The 19,288-nt window shown below is 44.3% G+C and overlaps 1 protein-coding gene across 3 annotated transcripts in view; it reads right to left on the bottom strand.

Moving 5' to 3' along the window:
- The window catches only part of MCFD2 (multiple coagulation factor deficiency 2, ER cargo receptor complex subunit), a 153,024-nt gene that overhangs the window by 98,058 nt on the left and 35,678 nt on the right, over window positions 1–19,288 (bottom strand). For 2 of the 3 annotated variants that reach the window (XM_033938301.1, XM_033938302.1), the window contains 2 exons: window positions 14,266–14,436; window positions 11,269–11,317 (listed from right to left, as the gene is read on the bottom strand). The exons of the other annotated variant lie outside the window; for it this stretch is intronic. In XM_033938301.1, coding sequence (XP_033794192.1) covers window positions 11,269–11,317; window positions 14,266–14,423 — 207 coding nt within the window. In that variant the 5' untranslated portion in view covers window positions 14,424–14,436. The remainder of the gene's footprint in view (window positions 1–11,268; window positions 11,318–14,265; window positions 14,437–19,288) is intronic. 3 annotated transcript variants of the gene reach the window in all.

Here is a 19,288-nt window from a genome sequence, read left to right as displayed (position 1 = left end):
GGTAGGCTTCCTGGAAGCCTCTAAAATGTCTTTGACAGATTGAGAGAACTGTAGATTGGCAGTTACGTTGAAAGGTACCAAGCTGTCAGGTGCAGAGACTGCAGGTTGGGATGAAGTAGAGAACTCTGACTCTGTGTAAGCAGAAACGGAAAAAGTGGTAGAAGTAGAGGCTCCCTGCTGCTGAGTTGAAGTAGAAAGTAGAACCAAGGTTGTTTGGGCCACTGAGGAGCTATCAGAATCATGGGGGCATGTTCGTGTTTGAGTTTGACGAGTGTCTTGAGAATTAGAAGGAATAGAGGGAATGCATACAGGAATTTGCTTGTCCATTCCAGAAGAAAAGCATCTGCCTCTAGGCATTGAGGAGAGTAGATCCTGGAGCAAAACTGAGGCAGCTTGTTGTTGTGTGGAGATGCAAAAAGATCTATTTGAGGAGTTCCCCACTGAGAAAATATGTGATAGAAACGATGAATTGAGTGTCTATTCGTGAGGTTGTAGAAGACGACTCAATTTGTCCGCCAGAAAGTTTTTCTCTCCTTGAATGTAGACTGCTTTCAGAAAGACATTATGAAGAATTGCCCAATTCCAAACCTTCTGAGCTTCCTGACAAAGAGGGAGGGATATTGTTCCTCCCTGCTTGTTGACATAGTATATGGCTACTTGATTGTACGAATGAGGACTACTTGATCGTGAAGAAGATGTTGAAAAGCTTTGAGAGCACTGAAAATCACTGTGAGTTCCAACAGATTTATGTGGCTCCGACGATCTGTGTTGGACCAATGCCCTTGAGTACGGAGACCATCGAGATGAGCCCCCCCAAGCGTAGACCGAGGAATCCGTCACGAGAACCTTCTTATGAGGGGGCATTTGAAACAGTAAACTCTGGAAAGATTGGAAAAGAGCATCCACCAATGGAGAGACTGTCTCAACGAAGGAGTCACTGTAATGTGCTGAGAGAGTGGATCGGTAGCCCGTGCCCACTGAGATGCCAGGGTCTACTGAAGAAATCTGAGGTGAAGTCTGGCAAAATGAGTCACGTGAACTGTAGAGGCTATGTGACCTAGTAGAACCATCATGTGTCTCGATGAAAGTGAAGTGAGGGATGACACTTTGAGATAAAGGTGAATGAGAATATCCCGACGTTGTTGCGGAAGGAATGCTTTGAGTTGCAGTGCCCAATACAGCTCCAATGAACTGTAGGTTTTGAGAGGGCTGTAGCTGGGATTTTGGAAAGTTTATTTCGAACCCCAAATGTTGGAGGAACCAAATAGTCCGTTGGGTCGCTACAATAACCCCCTGAGATGTTGAATTGAATCTTTGATGAGCCAGTTGTCCAAGTACGGGAAAATCTGGAGACCATGGCTGCGCAGAGCTGCTGCCACCACTACTAGGCACTTGGTGAAAACCCTGGGAGATGATGCCATGCCGAAAGGCAGTGCTCTGTATTTAAAATGATGATTTCCCACCCGAAATCTGAGGAACTTGCGAGAGGCTGGATGAATGGGGATATGAGTGTAAGCCTCTTTGAGCTCCAGAGAGCATAACCAATCGTTGTAATCCAGAAGGGGGTACAAGGATGCTAGGGACAGCACCTGAAATTTTTCTCTGACAAGAAATTTGTTGAGAGCTCTGAGATCCAAGATGGGATGTAGATCCCCCGTCTTCTTTGAGACAAGGAAGTAACGGGAGTAAAACCCTGTGCTCTGCTGTTCCAGAGGAACTTCCTCAATGCCACGGAGATGAAGCAGAGCTTGAGATTCCTGAAGAAGAAGGGTGGTCTGCGAGGGATTGGAAGGATACTCTCTTGGGGGAAGGTCTGGTGGAACCTGAAGGAAGTGAAGAGAGTAATCTTCCCTGATGAATATCTAAAGAATAGCTTTGATTCAGGGAAACCTGGCATACCAAGAAACATCCTCAAAGTAGAATTACAAGTATTGAAATTTATTTGTGCTATTTAATTTCCTTTCCTTAATCCTTGCTAAACCAGTCCAGACAAACAGGTTGTTCTAGTAATATCACTGGAATAAGGACTGGTGGCTGGATTCCTTCTCTATACCAATATCAAAGGAACACCGGACTATTCCTAACTTCCTTTCCAATCCAAATTTTGGTTTTATATACCAATTCATCCCTGCAACAGGGCTCTGTTAAGTACAGTTACTTACCGTAACAGTTGTTATCCAGGGACAGCAGGCAGATATTCTCAACATATGGGTGACGTCATCTACGGAGCCCCGAAGCGGACAGCCTCGCAAGCAGACTTGCTTGTAGAACTTTCAAAGAGTTCGCGAGTGCTGCACCTCACATGCGCAAGTGCCTTCCCGCCGAACGTAGGTCGTGTATCTCCTGTGAGGTACCTCAGTTCAGATAGCTAGCTAAGAAGCCAACTAGATCCTCCGGGATCTCTCCAGTTTTTAAGGATAGGTTACATATTTGGCGAAGTGGCTCTGCTATTACGTTCCTTAGTTCCTTGCATTCACCCAAGGGTACTCAAGGAACTAAGGAACGTAATAGCAGAGCCACTTCGCCAAATATGTAACCTATCCTTAAAAACTGGAGAGATCCCGGAGGATTGGAAAATTGCAAATGTCACACCCATCTTCAAGAAGGGTTCAAGGGGGGACCCGGGGAACTACAGGCCGGTGAGCTTGACCTCGGTCCCGGGAAAAAATGATGGAAGCACTGATTAAGGACAGTATCTGTGAACACATAGAAAACAATGGACAGCTAAAGTCGAGCCAGCACGGCTTCTGCAAGGGTAGGTCATGCCTCACAAACTTATTGTACTTCTTTGAGGGGGTAAACAGATAGGTGGATAAAGGGGAATCCATTGACATCATTTACCTTGACTTTCCAAAAGCCTTTGACAAGGTACCGCACGAAAGACTGCTTAAAAAGCTGTGGAGACACGGGGTGCAAGGGGAGGTCCACCGATGGATCAAAAACTGGCTAGCAGACAGGAAACAGAGGGTTGGAGTGAAGGGCCATTACTCAGACCTGCATGGGGTCACGAGCGGAGTTCCGCAGGGGTCGGTGCTGGGACCGCTCCTGTTCAATATATTTATTAATGACCTGGAGGCGGGAACAAATTGCGAAGTTATTAAATTTGCGGATGACACCAAACTCTACCGCAGGGTTGAAACCATGGAAGACTGCGAAGATCTGCAAAGGGACCTAACGACGCTAGAAGAATGGGCCAAAAAATGGCAAATGAACTTTAACGTAGGGAAATGCAAGGTCATGCATGTAGGGAAAAAGAACCCGATGTTCAGCTACAAAATGGGAGGATCACTGCTAGGGGTAAGTAACCTTGAAAGAGACCTGGGTGTGATGGTGGACACGTCTCTGAAGGCGTCGGCACAGTGCGCCACAGCCTCAAGAAAAGCAAACAAAATGTTGGGTATCATTAAGAAGGGTATCACGACCAGGACAAAGGAGGTCATCCTGCCACTGTATCGTGCAATGGTGCGACCGCATCTGGAGTACTGTGTCCAGTATTGGTCACCGTACCTCAAAAAGGACATGGCGGTACTTGAGGGAGTCCAGAGAAGAGCAACTAAACTGATAAGAGGTATGGAAAACCTCTCATATACTGACAGACTGAAAAAGCTGGGGCTGTTCTCCCTGGAAAAGCGGAGACTTAGAGGAGACATGATAGAAACCTTCAAGATCCTGAAGGGTATAGAAAAAGTAGACAGGGACAGATTTTTCAGATTATGGGGAACCACAAGTACAAGGGGGCACTCGGAAAAATTAAAAGGAGACAGGTTTAAAACAAATGCCAGAAAGTTCTTTTTCACCCAGAGGGTGGTGGACACATGGAACGCGCTACCGGAGGCTGTGATAGGCCAGAGCACGTTACAAGGCTTCAAAGAAGGTTTGGATAGGTTCCTAGAGGATAAAGGAATTGAGGGGTACAGATAAGAGTAGCGGTAGGTTATAGGGATAGTCTGGGACCATTGCTCAGGCAATGGGCCTGATGGGCCGCCGCGGGAGCGGACCGCTGGGCGAGATGGACCTCTGTTCTGCCTCAGCGGAGGCAACTTCTTATGTTCTTAGGTGGGTGGGTTGTGAGAATAGCTGCCTGCTGTCCCTGGATAACAACTGTTATGGTAAGTAACTGTACTTTATCCCAGGAAAAGCAGGCAGCATATTCTCAACATGTGGGTTACCTCCAAACTAACCAGAATGGGTTGGTGGGAGTGTTGGCAATTTAGGAGAATAAATGTTGTAAAACTTACTGGCCAAAATGGCCGTCTCGTCTGGAGAAAGTATCCAGACAATAATTAGAGGTGAATGTATGAACCGAGGACCAAGTGGCAGCCTTGCAGATTTCTTCAATAGGAGTTATCTGAGGAAAGCTACAGACGCTGCCATAGCTCTAACTTTATGGCCTGTGACTAGACCTTGCAGAGGGAGACCAGCCTGAGCATAGTAGAAAGAGATGCAAGCAGCCATCCAGTTGGAGATAGTTCGCTTGGAAACAGGATGCCCCAACTTGTTTGGATTGAAGGAGATGAAAAGTTGAGGAGCAGTTCTGTGAGATTGAGTCTGTTGCAAGTAGAAATCTAAAGCACGTTTACAGTCCAGAGTATGAAGAGCTATTTCTCCAGGGTGAGAATAAGGCTTTGGAAAAAACACTGGAAGAACAATGGATTGATTGAGATGAAATTCTGAAACCACTTTAGGTAAGAATTTTGGATGAGTATGGAGGACCACCTTTTCATGATGGAAAACTGTGAAAGGTAAGTCTGCCACTAGAGCTTTGAGTTCATTGACTCACCTAGCAGAGGTGAGCACAATGAGAAAAACCACTTTACAAGTGAGATATTTAAGAAGAGCCAAATCTATTGGTTCGAAAGGAGGCTTCATCAATTGAATAAGAACAACACTGAGATCCCAAACCACCAGAGGCGGCTTGAGAGGTGGGTTGACATTGAAAAATCCTTTCATAAATCTGGAAACCACAAGATGAGCAGAGAGGGGTTTCCACTCAATAGGCTGATGAAAAGCAGCAATTGCATTTAGATGGATTCTAATAGATATGGATTTGAGGCCAGAGTGAGATAAGTGCAGCAGGTAATCCAAAACTGAAGACAAAGAGGTAAATTGTGGCTCCATGTCATGAATAGTACACCAAACAGAGAAACTAGTCCATTTCTGTGTATAACACTGCCTAGTGGATGGCTTCCTGGAAGCCTCTAGAATGTCCTGTACAGATTGAGAGAACTGGAGAGTGGCAGTTAGGTTGAGAGGTACCAGGCAGTGAGGTGTAAAGACTACAGGTTGGGATGAAGCAGAGACCCTTGACTCTGCGTAAGCAGAGAGAGAACTACTAGTAGAAGTAGATGCTCCCTGGTGCTGAGTTGAAGTAGAAGGGAGTACCATGGTTGCCTGGGCCACCAAGGAGCTATCAGAATTATGGTGGCATGCTCCTTCTTGAGTTTGACAAGAGTCTTGAGAATCAGAGGGAATGGAGAGAACGCATAAAGAAACTGATTCATTCATTCCAGAAGGAAAGCATCTGCCTCAAGGCGGTGAGGCGAGTATATCCTGGAGCAGAACTGAGGCAGTTTGTTGTTGTGGGGGAGACACAAAGAGATCTATCTGAGGAGTTCCCCATTGAGCACAAATGTGTTGGAGAGGCGAGAAATTGAGTGTCCATTCGTGAGGTTGTAGAAGACAACTCCATTTGTCCACCAGACAGTTTTGCTGCACTTGGATGTAGACAGCTCTCAGGAAGGTGTTGTGAAGGATTGCCCAATTCCAAAGCTTCAGAGCTTCCTGACAAAGAGGGAGAGATCCTGTTCCTTCCTGCTTATTGACATAGTACATGGTGACTTGGTTGTCTGTCCGAATGAGGACTACCTAGTCATGAAGAAGATGCTGAAAAGCTTTGAGAGCATTGAAGATCGCTCTGAATTACAACAGATTGATGCAACACTGACGATCCGTACGGGACCAATGGCCTTGAGTACATAGACAATCGAGATAAGCCCCCCAAGGGTAGGTTTGAAGAATCTGTCGTGAGAATCTTCTGATGAGGGGGTGCGTGAAATAGCAAACCTCTGGAAAGATTGGAAGAGAGCATCCACCAGTGGAGAGACTGTCTCAATGAAGGAGTCACTGTAATGTGTCGAGAGAGTGGGTCACAAGCTTGTTGCCACTGAGATGCCAGGGTCCACTGAGGAATTCTGAGGTGAAGTCTGGCAAAAGGAGTCACGTGAACTGTAGAGGCCATGTGACCGAGAAGAACCATCCTTTGTCTCGCCAAGATTGACGTGAGGGAAGACACTAGTTGACAAAGGTGAATGAGAGCATCTTGACATAGTTGAAGCAGGAATGCTCTGAGGTGAACAGTGTCCAGTATGGCTCCAATAAACTGTAGTTTGGGAAGGATGTAACTGGGACTTTGGAACATTGATTTCGAACCCAAGACTTTGGAGAAACGCTACAGTCCGTTGGGTCGCTACAATAACCTCCTGTTGAGATGAGACTTTGATGAGCCAGTCATCAAGATATGGAAAGACTTGAAGACCCTGCGTCTGCAGGGCTGCTGCCACCATCACCAGGCATTTTGTGAAGACTCTGGGAGATGAGGTGAGGCTGAAAGGAAGGACTCGGTACTGAAGATGAAGATTCCTCACCCAAAATCTTAGGAATCTGCGAGAGGCTGGATGAATTGGAATATGAGTATAAGCCTCTTTGAGATCTAGGGAGCATAACCAATCTCCTTGATCCATCAGGGGATATAGAATTGGAAGAAAGAGCATTCAAAACTTTTCTTTGACAAGAAATTTGTCAAGAGCTCTGAGGTCTAGGATAGGTTGCAAATCCCCTGTCTTCTTTGGGACCAGAAAACAATGGGAATAAAAGCCCATGTCCTGTTGGGTCGAGGGAACCTCCTCGACAGCTCGGAGGTGAAGAAGAGCCTGAGCCTCCTGAAGAAGAAGGGGAAGTCGTGACATGTTGGAAGGAAACTCTCTTGGAGGGAGATCTAGTGGAATTTGAAGAAATTGAAGCAAGTAACCCTCTCTGATGTAATCTGCTCCCACTGTTGGTAAAAGTGATGGACACGACCTCCTATGGGGAGGAGAGTAGTCTGATGGATGAAGGTGGACGTTATGCTCAGATTTTGATTGTCAAAAAGACTGTGCAGGTTTAGTTGCAGCAGGAGTCTGGGGTTTTTGTTGACGCTGCTGCTGTGGTTGTTTCCTAGGCAGAGGCCTGGAGAAAGCTGGAGTAGATTTCTGTGGATAAAGACATGGAGGTGGCCTATAAGGCTTGGAAGCTGGAGGCTTATCTTTAGATTGAATCAAAGAGGCAAAGGACCACTCATGCTCTGAGAGACGCTTGGTGGCAGCCTCAATGGAGTTGTCAAAGAGCTCATTACCTTGGCATGGTAAATTGGCTAGACAATCCTGCAAGTTAGGATCCATGTCCACAATGCATAGCCAAGCCAGATATTGCATTGCCACAGAAAAGGCAGTGACCCGAGATGACATCTCAAATGCATCATAAGTGGCTTGAAGCATGAAGAGACGTATTTGTGAGAGAGTCTGTTGAAGTTGTTGAAATGATGGCAACTGGTACTCAGCCAAATTAGAGAAGAAGTAGGGCATGGTCTTTATGCAGTACTTCAAGTAAGATGTGAACATGAAGTTGTAATTGAAGATCCTGTTTGCCATCATGGAATTTTGATACAGACGGCATCCAAATTTATCCATCGTGCGTCCCTCTCTGCCTGGAGGGACTGCTGCATAAACCTTGGTGGGATGAGATTTTTTTAAAAGATGATTCTACCACCAAGGATTGGCGAGACAACTGCGGCTTCTCAAACCCTTTACAAGGAGCCGTACGGTAACGAGATTTCATTTTAGAGGGAAGAGCCGAAATTGAATAAGGAGTCTTGAGATTCCTGAGAAAAGTTTGCTTCAAAACAGGATTCATGGGAAGTCTCATGGTGTCCTTTGGTGGATGTGGCAATTCCATCTCAGCCAAATATTCAGGAGTATACTTTGACTCAGACTGAAGATCAACTTGAAGAGACTTACTCATGTCAAAGATGAATTTTGAAAAAGATGTAGATTTCGAAGCTGAAGAGTCCTCAGGAGGAGAAGTGGAGCGAGACAGAGGTGCCACTGAATAAGAAGGAGAAGCCTCCCTGGAGCAAGAGTCACAGAAGAAGCTCTGCTGTGTGATATAGGCGGAGTCAGAGAGTGCTTACATTTGAGATGCCTCAATGGAGAAGTCCCAAGAGTATGAGGAATTTAAAGCCTCGACTCGTGCCTTGTAAAAAAACAGGTGAAGGAGGATCCCTCGTAGATGGTCTCGACAGAGGAGTCTGGGACCTGGACGGGCCTCGAGATGGAGAAGTATGAGGCATTGAAAGCTTCAGAGTTCGAAACCTATGCCTGGGTTTGGAAGGGGTCTCGATAGGCCTTGAACGAGGAACTTGGAAAGTTTGATCCTGCCCGCTGCAACCTCCACTGCTAATCACTAAGATGAGGTACTGTATGAGGCTAGGGCAGGGAGGGAGGCGAGGGCAGAGCCTGGGAGGAAGGGTGCAGAGTCTGACGGGGAAAGAAAGGAAGGAAGGAAGGGGGCTGGTGCAATGCCTGACAGGGGAGAGCGGGAAGTATGTTGGATGCAGTGTCTGGCAGGAAGGGAGCTGGGTGAAGTGCCTGACAGGGTGGGGAAACGTGCTGGGTGCAGAGCCTGATAGGGGAGGGGAGGATGGAAGGATGCTGGGTGCAGAGCCTGACAGGGGAGGGGAGGATGGAAGGGGGCTGGGTGCAGAGTATGACGGGGCAGGACACTTGAATATTAAGCCACCCGACTTATATTCAAGTCAACCATTTTTTTCCTCCTTTTTGGGGGGGGGGGGAAAGAGGGTATCGACTTATATTTGAGTATATACAGTAGTTAATCTCCCTACTAATATTGCATTGAAATCAAATATTATATTACAACTTGACTTCACTTCTAGAGTTTTGGGTATTATTTTGGATTCCTCTCTCACTTTTAATGACCAGATAAATTCCTTAGCAAAGTAATGTTTCTTTAGTTTGCGCATGCTGAGGAAAGTCAGGGCACTATTTTATCAAGAACATTATTTATTACTGGTACAATCCACTTTGTTGGCCCAGTTGGACTACTGTAATTCTATTTATTTGGGTATTAAACAGGGCAGTTTAGATCGTCTCCAGTTAATACAGAATACAGGGGCCAAACTTATTTTTGGAAAGAGAAAGTACGACCATGTTTCCTCATTGCTGAGAAAACTCCATTGGCTTCCGGTCCATCATAGGATCCAGTTCAAGTGTGCATGTGTGGTTTTCTTGCCACCCTTTTATTTATTTTACTCTTACCTAACTCCTGATCCTTCTGTTTCTGTACGTTTATGTCTTGTCTATTGAACATTTATTTTTTATTCTCTTTTAAATTTTTAGTATGGTAAACCGTCTAGGTACAACTTGCTAGACGGTATATCAAGAACATAATAAATTTGGAAACTTGAAATTTATAAAGCTGTGACCCGATACTCCCAGGCTACAGATTGAATTCCCCCCCTTCAGATCTGACAATTTAGGACCCCCCAACAGGGACCACTGAAACCCCCACACCCCTACCCAACTACTATCTGTATTATCCAGGAGGGTCCCGTGGCCCTGGCCAGGAGTGATGCTCCATCTGTCTTAGCCTCTACAGCACCGCAAACGTAATGGCACTCTTAGCAGTTGTCTCGTGAGATGGTTGTTAGGGGCACCTACCCTCTCTGGGCAGTACAGGTCTGCTGGGGTGGGTGGGGTGCAATTCAGCTTGCAGCCCGGGAGCATTGTGCTGTGGGTTTCCACAGCCTAATGCTCCTGGATGGTAAAACAACAACAGCAAAAAGCTGGGGTTATTTTACCATCATTCTTCGGCCCCGTCATCTGCAGTTTATCACAAGTTGTGTTAGCTGATTAGCAAAGTAGCGAGATGCAAATCATGCATTTACATGTTTTGCATCATATTACGGAGTAATGAATGGCAATAGATTAGGTTCTTACCTCGATACACAGAAACCCGTAATTTAGCAGTTGATTCCCACTTCCAAACTGTTGAAGGGTATCACTTTAAGATCTTGAACTTCTCCCCTTCTGCAGTATAGAACAGCTCCCTCCTCAGTTGGTATCAAAGCAATCGAACTCCAAGGATAGACAGGGAAAATGCTTGAAGTACCTGTATGCAAATCGTTTTGAGTGTGGTTGTAAAACTACAAAAAGGCAGTATACAAATCCTAATCCCTTTCTCATATGTTTAAGGAAGGAGTAGATTATATGGCCAATGCTCTTTATGACATCAGAGTCCTGAGTAAGGTTTCAGCCTACTCCATTTCCGCCCTCCGGATGCTTTGGATCAGACAGTGGGTGGGCAACTCAGCCTCCAAGGCTACTCTTGGCGGATTACCCTTCAAGGGGCAGATGCTGGTTGGCAAAGGACTAGACAACCGCATGGCCAGTGTGGTGGATCACTGCCCCAAATCCCTCCCGGATAGTAGGAGCCATCAACCTGCCAGGGATGGTAGAGGCAATTTTTATGCATCTAGGAGAATCTGCTAATTTTCTTCCAGTTATCCTTCTCGGAGGCCTTTTCAGGAGTCCAGACAGAGATTTGGCAGAGGATTTGAGTTTTTCCAGTACTCCCTTCTGTCCAGATGTTCTCCACAATGTCACTTCATGTAAATGCAGCTTCCCTGGACAGCAGAGGTAAATCACAGCCTGTGTTGATGGCTTCATGGGGAGAACTTGGCAAGGGGCATGCCTCTCAAAATCAACAAAATTACAAAATTCTGATGGAAAAATACAGAAAATATTAAAAAGAAGCAGAGTAGATCAGAACACACCTTCTGAGTTCACTTGCAGAAGGAAAAACTGAGGAAGAAGCTGTCCTCCACTGCAGAAGTTCAAGATCTTAAAGTGACACCCTTCTGCAGTTTCATGGGAAGTGGAAATCGATAGCTAAAGTATGGACTCCTGTGTATATATAACAGAACTTAAATATCACTGCGCTATTTTTGGCCCTGCATTGTTAGGGCTATTCCCTGCAGCCAGTGGATCCATGCGTGCAGAGAAGGCTGGCCAGTTCAGCTGTTTCCAGCACAAACAAGAAACACACCATATCAAACACATGGGAGATTGCTGTAGCAATTTCCAGACCATCCAGCAAATTATTGCCATCATAATCATGCATTTTAAAACAGTAAAGCTGCAATTCTTGTGAACTCACCTCAGATTGAAGCTTTCCAATGATATCTTTTAAATATTCCATAATATGGCTAGAAAACAGGAAAATAAATATTTAGATAGACCTCATGGGAATTAAATTTACATTTTTAATATAATAGTGCCACCAACATATTACATGAACAATGCAGCAAAAACAAGAAATGTATACATCCTTCCCAACAGGCTTTAATGACTATGCCTCCTAATATAGTTTTTTAAAAATATGGCTTCAAAGATGTAAATGAGGACAAAGCTTTGGAATGAATCTAACTTTGGAAAATGTGCCTGGGAATGCAATTCCAAATTTTAAGAGTAACCTGAAAACTTGGTTAAATAAGAGAGATTTTAAAGGTTTCATAATTCACAGAGATAATGGGGAATAAGGATGAAATTAATTTGCAAGCATTGCCTCCATCATATACAAATCTCTTCATGCATATTCATTGTGGCTATCCTAAAAAACCTGACTGGCCCAGAACTGACTTGGAAACACTGCTTTAGATAACAGAGCTAGTGATATATATATATATATCTCAGCATTCTGGGATGTATGCCATCTGGTCCAGGTGATTTGCTACTGTTCAATATGTCAAACTAACCCATTAAATCTTCCAGTGTTGCAGAAATTTGTTTGAGTTTCTCTGGTTCATCAGAAATGAATACCATTTTTAGAACCAGTAACTCCTCCACATCTTCCTTTTCTACATTGGCCTGCAGAAAAGCCAAAACTACAGAAACCTTGCAGAAGAAAAACCTGAAGGGGCTCTACAGCACTGGAGAAGGAGGTAGAGCTGAAGAACGTAAATTTCATCCTTTTACAATCAACTCGTGAGCAAAGGAATATCACCTATTGTCAAGACTCTTATGTCCTTTGAACCAGAAAATTGAATTGAATACTTATCAGTGAAGGATAAATATATAAACTTAAGTAAGATGATATTCTGACTGCCGTTGAAATCTATATGCTATGGGAAGGGTTTGTGGCTTTAGGAAGGAAAGGAGAGCAAAAGCAAGAGTGAACACAATGTTGGATCCAGAACATAAGAACATAAGCAGTGCCTCCGCCGGGTCAGACCATAGGTCCATCCTGCCCGGCAGTCCGCTCCCGCGGCGGCCCAAACAGGTCACGACCTGTCTGAATCACCAGAAGGGGCTCCCTTGCCACCTTGGTTTCTCATTGAAGTCCTATCTTCCCATCGTAGTCCTAACCCTCCGGTCTTGCACATGCACGACCTGTTGGGTTTCTATACTTATTACCTGGTTAGCTTTCTATACTTGTGTTACATCCCAGCTCCTCCCTCAGTATCCCACGATCCCTTTATCCCTCAGGAATCCGTCCAATCCCTGTTTGAATCCCTGTACCGTACTCTGCCTGATCACTTCCTCCGGTAGCGCATTCCAAGTGTCCACGACCCTTTGGGTGAAAAAAAACTTCCTTGCATTTGTTTTGAACCTATCTCCCTTCAGTTTCTCCGAATGCCCCCTCGTACCTGTTGTCTCCTTCAGCCTGAAGAATCTGTCCCTATCCACCCTCTCTATGCCCCTCATGATCTTGAAGGTCTCTATCATATCTCCCCTGAGCCTCCTTTTGTCCAGAGAGAAGAGCCCCAGCCTATCCAACCTCTCGGCGTATGGGCAGAGGTGGAGGTGAAAAAGAGAGGAAACAATGTGGGACCCAACCTTGATTTAGACATGGATCATAACACTTTTAGCCATTTTTAGTCCCAAAACCGCCCTCAACATACACAAGTATATATGGCATGCATTTCTTCATAGCTTGTCAGCATTAATGTGCTTGCAGGTCCAGAGTGCAAACAAAGAATTCTAGGATATTATATTAAAACAATCTGACCCCTTGCTGACTCTGGGAAGATAGACTGAATGGGAAGGAGCCATTCAGACTAACAACCTTTTACTCAGAATGCTACTGCAAACAGAATAAATTTCCCCCTAAAAACAGTACTTAAGATTAACAAAAGACATCTTGCCTAGTACTTGGGAGTATCCTGCAAAGCTCTGGAATTTCAAAAGGTATGATAAAGTCAGATGTTCTTTGTCAACTGAAGGCCATTGTTTCAAATAAATACCAAATAGTGATACGGAGAGATACTGGAAAATAAGTTAAAAATAGCACTTAAGGCCAACAAAAGTCTTCTGGGCTTGGTGTTTGGACAAACAAAAAGAATGCAGCCAGATACTGGAAGATATTATTTTTAGAATAAACTCAAATCTATAAAGACAGGCTTTAAACTCCCTGTCCCCTTTTCTCTTCTCTCTTCCTCCTTCAGTCTTTCATACCTCTACAGCTATTTATTTATTTCTAAAATTTCTAAGTGGTTAACAATTAAAACAATCACAGTAGTTCAAGGACAAAACATTTACAAAATACATTCAAATACATTACAATCACATAGTAATTTAATCCACTTAAAATTACACAGGACACTCTGATCTGCTTTCTTACACATTCTGACCCCCAACCTCATTCATTCAGGCAGGACACACACAGAGGCTACTTTGCAACTAATATATGCTCTGTATTTGTAATAAGCATATTCTTATATTATTATATGCCTTTTCCAAACCATCCCTGGTTACTGTCTTGTTAATTTAGTTTCCACTGCCTCTGAGGCCGGAATCCAGAACCCAAAATAGATTAGATGGTGCAAAAACACAAAAGATTACACTTGGCTCAAGCTTTTTGGTCTGGATTATCAAAATGTGGTAACGTACCACTGTTTAAAATGCAAGTCATATAAATGGGATCATATGTATGACTCAAACTACTCAACAGTCTAAAAGGATGCTTTCCAAAGTTTCTAATCCCCAGGCTGACTGCTAAGTCAATAGATTTAGACAGAATATACTTTAGATTTCTATTTCCGAGGGCTGGAATTAATATTTACCAGCTGGAAAAGATACCCAAAGTAGCTTATACATTAAATATATATCCTACTATACCAGCCCAATCCTCATTGGTAGAAGAAATTCTACATACGTTTTGTTCTGTACCATATTCTTGTCAAAGTGGACATTTGTACGATTCCCTTCTTCCACTTTCAGATCTACATGACCCTGGGCCAATGCTGAATGGAGCCGTAATAGAGACAGGAACAAGCAAAACAAATAGGCTTCATAGATCCTGTGGGCTACCATGATCTTTAATAGGCTGAAAGAGAAAAAGGGAAATCATGAAGAACAGCGAGTAACAAACTGATTAACTTTCCTAGGTGGAAACAAATTAATTAAAAAAAAAAAAAAAATTTTAAACTAAGTTTTCATAGCTAACAAGTGCAAAGCAAAATATATACATACATTAATAATCATAATAAGCACTTAAAATCAATCAGTAACAATACAGAAAAGATAAAACCCCCTTCTTCCTTCCAACGTTTTCAATCAGGGAATAAAAACAAACAAGAGATACCTCCCCCACCCTCCCCTGGATGTGTTCGCTAAAACAACAGAAAATAAAGATAAAAGACAACTATAACGAAGCCACAAAAGACATCAATAGACCTCAAACTAATCTGAATAACTTATGCCCCAGCACGTCAGCATTTATCTTCTCATACTTATAACATGAGCATAAATGCGCCCACCAAAAAGTAAAACTAAGACGATCCCAATTTTTCCAATTGAGAGTAACCATTTGCATGGCTATCCCGGTCATAATAAGGAAAAGCCGACATTTATATAATAATAATAACAGTTTATATACCACAGTACCGTGAAGTTCTATGCGGTTTACAAAAGACTAAAAGAAGGTACAAATTGATTGAACTTAAAAGAGGTGAAAGAAAGAAAGTGGTAATAGGTCAAAAGAACCGTTGAGGAGAGAGAGATGATTGGGTCAGTTGTCTAGATACTTTAGGAACAGATATGTTTTTATGCGCTTTCTGTCCAATGGGGGGTTTAAGATGCAATATCTTCCCACATATGACTACATCATATATCAGTGGAATCGATGACTCCAGTATGGTATTAATCTGTCCCCATATTGACCTCTAAAAGTTAAGTATCAAAGGAAAATAGAACAACAAATGATCCAGTATCCCTATGTTTAGATCACTGTTCTTCAACCGCCGGTCCATAGGAAATTTCTACCGGTCCGCACAGGGCCGGCGAGATTGATGAACTTCAATTTTCTGCCGGTCCGCACAAAGCAGGCGAGATCGACGCGATGTCATTTCCAGCTGGTCCGCACAGGGCTGGCGAGATCATGGGGAGCCTCCGACAGTGGCTTTCTCCCCTCCCAGCAGCTTTCCTTACTTACCAGCTCAGCGATTCACCAAGGCAGCTTGGGGCTTTTGCTGAGTCGCGGCTGCTTCTGATGATGCAACTTCCTCTTTCCTCAGAGGCGGCACGACCCATCAAAGGACCCGAGGCTGCCTTAGTGAATCGCTGCACTGGCAAGTATAGAGAGCTGCTGGGAGGGGAGAAAGCCACTGTTGGAGGCTGAGAAGCTGCTTGGCAAGGGAAATAAAAGGGACAGCTGCTACTGGACCTGGAGGGAAAGAGGAGAGATGCTGCTGGGCGGGGAGTAGGGAAAGGAATCTGGGAAGCTGCTGGACAAGGGAAAAAAAGGGACAGCTGCTACTGGACCTGGAGGGAAGGAGAATGAGAGATGCTGCTGGGAGGGGAGGAAGGGAAGGGAAAAGAGTTATTGCTGGACAGGAGGAGGAGGGAAGGGAGAAGGAAAAAGCTGGCAGGGAAATTAGAGGAGGGGAAGGGGAGAGACAGGCATGAGAAAGTAGAGAGATTGATGATGGGAAGGGGTCAGCAGAGAAATAAGCAGAGAGGGAAAACGATGCTAGATCTGGTGTAGGAGATAAAAATGAAGAGAGCAGTGAAGCAGGAATGAATCATGTAAAAAGGAGAGAAGGGGCACAGGCTGGATGGAAAGGGGAGAGGGGCATAGGAAGAAGACAGATACCATATGGAAGGGGGAGAGGGAAGACAGTGGATGGAAGGGGCAGATGCTGGATTGAAGAGACAGAGAGGGCAGATGCTAGAAGGAAGAGAGTGAAAAGATGATGAAAGCAGAAACCAGAGACGACAAAAGGTAGAAAAAATAATTTTATTTCTATTTTGTGATTAGAATATATCAGATTTGAAATATATATCCTGCTAGAGCTGGTGTTAGACATAACTGAGGACTGCAAAGCCTAGGCAATGCTTCTTTAGCTTCCAGCTGGCTTAGGGCTCTTTCTGACCAGGGGGCAGTTGCCCTAGTTGCACTCCCCTAAAACTATTCCTGTCATGTTACAGGGCTTCAAAGAAGGTTTGGATAGGTTCCTAGAGAACAAGGGAATTGAGGGATACAGATAAGGATTGAGGTTAGGTTATAGGGATAGAAGTAGAGATAGGTTATAAAAATAGTCAAGGACCACTGCTCAGGCAATGGGCCTGATGGGCCGCCGCGGGAGCGGACCGCTGGGTGCGATGGACCTCTGGTCTGACTCAGCGGAGGCAACTTCTTATGTTCTTATGTGTGACTGCGATATTCTGTTAGCATGATATTTCTGTGTAGCATTCTGTAATAATTTGGCTTATTCAGTTTTCTTAATAGTAGAGGAGATATATGTGAAGGAGAGGGGAGAGAGGGGTTGTGTTGATCCTTGCTCTGTATTATTTGTATTTATAAAATTACATTTGTACAGAATATTGTTTCTTTTTATACTTTAATAAAATACATTCAATATAAAATCATAACTGAGGCTTGTGCGGATGGGATCAGATGATTTGCGGGGACAAAGCTCGCGGAGACGGGGCAGAAACGGGGTTTTTAAATTTCAGTCCTAGTAGTTTGCCGGTCCACAAAATAATTATTTTATTTCCGCCAGTCCATAGGTGTAAAAAGGTTGAAGAACACTGGTCTAGGAGGCCCTTACGGAAAAAAATCGCTACCCCCCTGTGTTTCCCCTTCGCAGAAGCTGCAACACACTCCCCCACCCACCATTGCTTCAACTTAGTATGTTCAAGATCAGTCAAATGGGTCTCCTGGAGAAAAGCCACATCCACCTTATGGCGCTGTAATTGTAGTAATATTTTAGAGCGTTTAATTTAGAGCGTTTAATGGGGGATTTTATCTCCTCCACATTCCAAGTGACAAAGTTAACCAGGATCCACTGTCACTAACCACTCTATATACTCCACTATCAGTACTCGTAGAGCCCAGCCACCCCAGCCCCTGACCAGGCCCCTCCAGAGCGTCAGTTGACCATCCATTACCAAAGCGGGGCAGAGAGTACCATCTCCCCTTCCCCTCGCCCCTACTCCCAACCCCTCCCCCACCACCCACCTTCCCCCTCCTCCCCCCTCTAACATCCCCCTCCCCCCAGTTCCCAACCCAAAACTACATCTCGAGATCATCCATACAGATCTCAAGATCCCCTGAGGAAGAAGCAACTCCACCACCCCAAACAGATCTCAAGATCCCCTGAGGAAAAAGTAATTCCACCACCCCAGCCACCCCAAAGTACACCTCCACCACCCCTGATATGTACAGCAAAATATATTCAAGACACTCCACCCGGGTCCCCACCACAATCAACCCTCACCAACAGACCCGCCCTCCCTCCCTTCATCACTCACCCAGCACACAACCCCCCTAATATTCCTCCCGGCCAGACTGCAACAGCCTGCTCAGGCCCATCATGCAGGCCCCATGCTGGCAGCTTTAAACTGATTAGGAACAAAATAACAACAAACTAATCAAAATTTGTTTCAGCTTAAAAAACATCTTCTGGAATAGATGTTTTAATCTGCACATTCAGGGTCAAATTCTATAAACAGCATTCTGATTGTAGGTGGCCAACTGCTGCCTAACCAACCATTCGGGATGCACGTTTTTTAAAAAAATACACAAATCCTCCCAAGTGAGACCACCTACATTGTAGGCACCTCTTGGAGCCTAGGGAGACGTGCGATACCACCTAAACTTGCCTAAGGCTAGGTGTGGGCATGCTTTGGCCCAAATAGGCGTGGACAGGCCTAGGCAGCCGTATGTGCCTTCCTACAATGTAGGCCAGCAAAATGCCATGGACCCCCCCCACCTTAAATCGTTGGCCGGCCAGAGGCGGGTCTGCCCCTTCCCAGTGCATCGTGGGATGCACCGGGGAGGGGCTTTAGGCCTTGATTGGCCCAGGCGCTTAAGGCCCCTTCCATAGGAGGGGCCTTAGGCACCTGGGCCAACTGGAATCTTAGGCCCCATTCGCAGTGCATTCTGGGATGCACTGGGAGTGGCCTAAGATTCCGATTAGCCAGATCCCTTAGGCCACCCCCTATGGACGCCAGTTAGATTATCAGGCTATTAGGCGGGCTTAAGCGTCTGTCCATGTACGATTCTCAAAAGTTGCTTAGTCTGAGACTGGGCATCCTATATAGAATCTGGCCCTCATTGTCAGAGCACAGTCTTAAAAAAAAAAAAAACAACAACCTAAAAACTTTATGTTCTGTTTACTATCACTTGAATATCATCAGAACAGGGGATATAAACAAGATTATTATTTATGTTTACAATGAATTAGAGAACTTTTGTCTTGTCTGTATTTAACTTAAGTTTAAAAGGAAAGGACCCATCATGGTAGATTTGATTAAAATCACTAATCTAAAAGACTTGATTTAAATCATGGTTTTCTACAGAAAGACTCATTCTTGCTGATATAATCTTAAATATTTTCAACCAGATGAAGTGGGGGTTTTTTTTAAATAACTTTTCAGATTAATGTTACAGTTATATAAAAAAATTACTGATTTGGTTTTACTTTTAGAAATACATAGATAAATAATTATGAAATTATTGCAAAGTTTATCATTCATATTTGGACAATGTTTCTGCTTGATAAAAGGGGGGGGGGAGAGATTAGAAAGCACAATAAAATACACTGGATTTTATGAACATTACAAAGTCAGACTCTGGTTTGGGGGAGGATGAGAAATGAAAATCTGGTTTTGGGCAGATATTTTTACAGATCTGCGACTGGGAAGGGGTGAGAGGAAGTCACTTGGTGATAAGT

This window comes from Geotrypetes seraphini, chromosome 3 (genome assembly GCF_902459505.1).
Source record: "Geotrypetes seraphini chromosome 3, aGeoSer1.1, whole genome shotgun sequence".
Taxonomy (NCBI): Eukaryota; Metazoa; Chordata; class Amphibia; order Gymnophiona; family Dermophiidae; genus Geotrypetes; species Geotrypetes seraphini.
This window is presented reverse-complemented; position numbering and strand designations above follow the sequence as displayed.